This window comes from Primulina huaijiensis, chromosome 11, assembly GCF_012295235.1.
Source record: "Primulina huaijiensis isolate GDHJ02 chromosome 11, ASM1229523v2, whole genome shotgun sequence".
Taxonomy (NCBI): Eukaryota; Viridiplantae; Streptophyta; class Magnoliopsida; order Lamiales; family Gesneriaceae; genus Primulina; species Primulina huaijiensis.
Genome location: NC_133316.1, coordinates 16,617,844 through 16,622,540, shown reverse-complemented (window position 1 = coordinate 16,622,540; position 4,697 = coordinate 16,617,844). Strand labels below are relative to the sequence as shown.

The 4,697-nt window shown below is 46.0% G+C and overlaps 2 protein-coding genes across 2 annotated transcripts; both read right to left on the bottom strand.

The window, feature by feature from the left end:
- Positions 1 to 748: 748 nt before the first annotated feature.
- Positions 749 to 3,443, bottom strand: LOC140988436 (uncharacterized). Its single transcript, XM_073457447.1, has 3 exons — positions 1,514 to 3,443; positions 931 to 1,234; positions 749 to 842 (listed from the first exon to the last, which is right to left on the bottom strand). Exons 1-3 carry the CDS (start codon positions 3,441 to 3,443, stop codon positions 749 to 751), a joined length of 2,328 nt encoding a protein of 775 aa, XP_073313548.1.
- Positions 3,444 to 3,482: 39 nt separating this feature from the next.
- On the bottom strand, positions 3,483 to 4,148 carry LOC140988434 (uncharacterized). Its single transcript, XM_073457446.1, has one exon. It carries the CDS (start codon positions 4,146 to 4,148, stop codon positions 3,483 to 3,485), a length of 666 nt encoding a protein of 221 aa, XP_073313547.1.
- Between the last annotated feature and the right edge of the window lie 549 nt (positions 4,149 to 4,697).

Here is a 4,697-nt window from a genome sequence, read left to right as displayed (position 1 = left end):
GGCAGTGCCAATCTGTATGCTAGCGTGCCCACTTTTTCCAAAATCTCAAAGGGTCCCACATAACGAGGGTTCAGCTTCCTAGCTTTACTGAATCGGGCCACTCCTTTCATAGGCGAGACTTTTACGTAGGCCTTCTCGCCAATATTGAATTCCACTGGCCTTCTCTTCAGGTCTGCCCAACTCTTTTGTCGATCTTGAGCTGCCTTGAGTTTCTCTCGGACTACTGTAACCTTGTCTATTGTTGTCTGTATGATTTCGGGTCCTACTATTGCTTTTTCTCCCACTTCATCCCAATATAATGGTGATCGGCATTTCCTCCCATACAGTGCTTCATATGGAGCCATCCCAATACTGCTGTGATAGCTGTTATTATAAGCAAACTCGATCAATGGTAGGTGATTGCTCCAATCGCTACTGAATTCTAGAGCGCAGGCTCGCAGCATATCTTCCAAAGTTTGAATTGTCCTCTCGGTTTGGCCATCGGTTTGTGGATGATAGGCCGTACTAAGTGTCACTTTAGTTCCCATGGCTCCTTGGAAGCTCTTACAAAATCGTGAGACGAATCTTGGGTCTCTGTCCGACAGGATGCTCACTGGTACTCCATGAAGTCGTACAATATTATCCATATACAGTGTGGCCAACTTGTCCAGATTGTAGTTCATACGGACGGGTAGGAAGTGTGCGGATTTTGTAAGTCTATCTACGATTACCCATATTCCGTCCTGACCTTGCGTTGACTTTGGTAATCCTACCACAAAGTCCATGGAGATATGTTCCCATTTCCATTCAGGTATTTCCAAGGGCTGCAATAATCCACCAGGTCGTTGGTGGTCTGCTTTGACCTGTTGACACACTTGACATTTAGCGACAAATTCTGCCACGTCTCTTTTCATTCCATTCCACCAAAAGTTGCTCTTAAGATCTCTGTACATTTTTGTACTCCATGGGTGGACTGCTAATTTGGACTTGTGTGCTTCTGACAGTATTTCTTGGCGAAGGTTATCGCTGTCTGGTACACACAGTCGTCCTTTCATCCATAAGACTCCTCTGTCATCGATTTGTAGATCTTGAGACTTCCCACTTTCGACTTGTCCCTTGAGTTTTGTTAGCTCAGGGTCTCGGTCCTGGTTTAACTTTACGGTCTCTTGCAGACATGGCCTCGTGGAGAGTGAGGCCAGGGTGATCTTGCTCTCATTTTTCCGACTCAGAGCATCGGCCACCTTGTTTGCTTTACCTGGATGGTAACTTATAGTCAAGTCATAATCCTTCAGTAGTTCGATCCACCGCCTTTGCCTCATGTTAAGTTCCTTTTGGGTGAACAGGTATTTGAGGCTCTGGTGATCTGTGAAAATTTCGCACTTGGCGCCATAGAGATAGTGTCTCCAGATTTTTAAGGCAAAGACAACTGCTGCTAGCTCTAGATCATGCGTAGGGTAGTTTTGCTCGTGCTGTTTCAACTGCCTGGATGCGTAGGCGATCACTCTTCCTTCTTGCATGAGCGCGCATCCCAGACCTTCCTTAGATGCGTCACTGTAGATGGTGAATTCCTTATCTTCCGTGGGTAAGATCAGTACTGGCGTAGATGCGAGATTTTCTTTTAATATCTGAAAACTTTTCTCGCAACTTTCGTCCCAAACGAACTTGGAATTCTTCTGAGTGAGTTTCGTCAGTGGTATGGCGATCGAAGAAAAACCTTCGACGAACTTCCTGTAATAACTTGCTAGTCCAAGAAAGCTCCTGATGTCGGTGGCGTTCTTAGGTTTCAGCCACTCTGTAATTGCCTCGAATTTCCTGGGATCCACTGATACTCCTGCTTCAGAGATTACGTGTCCTAAGAAGGATACACTCTTTAGCCAGAACTCACATTTCTTAAACTTAGCATAGAGCTCCTTTTCTCTCAAAGTCTGAAGTGCAATGCGCAGATGCTCTTCGTGATCTCGCTCGTTGGAATAATAGACGAGGATGTCGTCAATAAATACTACTATGAACTGATCCAGGAATGGTTTGAAAACTCTGTTCATTAGGTCCATGAAGGCTGCAGGTGCGTTGGTCAGCCCGAAAGGCATCACTGTGAACTCAGAATGTCCATATCTTGTCCGAAAAGCCGTTTTGGGGATATCTTCCGCCCTGAACTTCAGTTGGTGGTATCCCGTCCTCAGATCTAGTTTCGAAAAGACTGCGGCTCCTTTAAGCTGATCAAATAGGTCGTCAATCCTCGGGAGGGGGTACTTGTTCTTGACAGTGATCTTGTTTAGTTCTCTATAGTCGATGCACAACCTCATACTCCCATCTTTCTTCTTTACAAAAAGTACTGGTGCTCCCCATGGGGAAACACTAGGTCGAATTTGCTTTTTGTCCAGCAATTCTTGGAGTTGCTCTTTTAGCTCCTTGAGTTCAGCTGGCGCCATCCTGTAAGGTGCTTTAGAAATTGGAGCTGCACCAGGAACCAGATTAATTTCGAATTCAACTTCGCGGTCCGGGACTATCCCTGGGAGTTCTTCTGGAAAAACATCCGGGAACTCACATACTATTGGGATGTCTTCTATCTTTAGTTCGGCTTCTCCTTGCACTTCGCTAACCATTGCTAGGTAGATATCTTCTCCGGATTTCATTGCCTTCCATGCTTGGGAAGCGGAAAGGAGTGATTTCCGTTCCTTGGATTTACCATGATACACGATCTCTTCCTGATTCGGGGTTCGGAGTTTAACTCTCTTCCCTTTACAGTCCACTATTGCATTGTTTTTGGCTAACCAATCCATCCCTAGGATGATGTCGAAGTCGGCCATGACTATTTGTATTAAGTCTGTGCTGAATTTCTGATTACCGATACTGATCAAACAGTTTCTGTGGATCTCGTGAGTTTCGATGGCCTTATTTGTAGGTGTGGCTATTCGAAAAGGTTCGGCTAATAATTCGGGCTTAAGTCCTAGTTTCTTAGCGAGTCTCTTAGATACAAATGAATGCGTGGCACCACAATCAAATAACGCATAAGCAGGCACTTTTTGAATAAGAATGGTACCTGACACGACTTCAGTGGCGTCGTCGGCCTCTTCTTGAGTCATAGCAAAGACCCTGGCATTAGGCTTGCCTTTTTTTGGCTTGTTGGGGTTAGCTCCTGTATTTGGCCCTGTTCCCTTGTTGGGCCCGGCTGCTTGGTTGGCGGCAGTAGGACATTCGGCAATTCGGTGTCCCGCTTTCCCACATCCGAAGCATACTCCACTGTTTCTTCGGCACTCACCCGGGTGCCGTAAGTGACAAGTTGGGCAAGGCTTAATATCCTGGTAGCTTGATGTAGGCGAAGGTCCTTTTGATGGTCCACCGGACTGGTTAGGCTTCTTGAAAGTCTGATTACTGCGTGAGGCCTGACTAGTCATGGGCTTTTTGTTCTTAAACTCCTTCTCCCTCCGCTGGATGTCAGTTTCGGCTCGGGTAGCTGCACCCATTAGATCTGAAAAATTCGCGGGTTGGTAGACTGCTAGGGCTCATTGGATCCTGCTGTTCAATCCTTTTTTAAAACGGTGCCAGTTCAAAACTTCGTCCGCCATGATTGCCGGAGCATAAGATCCAAGGGCATTAAACTGGGAGGTGTATTCCACGACTGACATATCCGGAGTTTGAGTGAAGTTTTCAAACTCACTCAGTTTCTGCAGTCTGACCTCGGCTGGATAATACTGTTTCAGAAAGGCTTCTCGAAATCGCTGCCAAGTCATTGGTCCTGCTGCTGTCATGGCTGGTGAAATTGCTTCCCACCATTTTCCTGCTTTATCTTCTAGGAACGGCACAGTCACGTCCGCTTTCAGTGCCTCGGGAACTTCCAATAGGCGGTGTTGAGTCTCTACACTTTTCAGCCAGTTCTGGCTGACCTCCGGGTCTGCAGCTCCACTGAAGGTTGGACACCGATTCTTGCGGAGTGATTCATAGTGGAACTTGATTCCATTTGGTGGTGGAGGTGGTGGTGGCTGATTAGCGTTCTGATTTCCCAATCCTTGCAGTGTTGTCGCTACAATGGTGGCTATGGCCATAAGATCAGCTCGGCTTAAGTTGATTGCAGGCGGGGGTCCGTTTTCTTGCTCGTTCTCCTGTCCGCCTTCACGGTCAGTATTAGCATAACGCGGGTTGCGATTCTGTCTCGGGGGTCTGCCGGCCATTTCCTACAATTACGAGTTCTAAGAATTTATTGAACGAGTAGAGTTCATGCAATAGATTGTGCGGAAATAAATTGAAATCAATGAATCAAATAAAGCAAATTTTTATTGATTTCTCAAAAGAACTAAAATGAACATGACCAATCTAAAAGAATTAAAAGTCGTACTGAATGAAATAGCAACAACGGAAAAGTAAAATAACTCCTAGAAAAAAATCACTAAGACATCCTAGCCTAATCTTCTATCTCTCCATCACCAATGGCTGCTATAGGCTCCTCAATCTCTATCGGCTCTTCCTCTTCCGGTTCTTCCTCCGGCTCTCCTTCCTGAAGTAGCTCTACCATATAAGTGAGATGGGCATTCTCTGCATTAAGCTGGGCCACTTGTGTCTTCCATCCCTGAACGTCTGCTTCTGCCTCGTCCAACATATCAATGGTAAGCTGGTGGCGCAATTCGTAATCCCTCTTATTCTGCTTGATCTTGTTCTTCAGTACCTCACCCTGTTGAGCCAGATGATGGTTCACCTTTGAAATGCTGTTTATAGCCTCACTT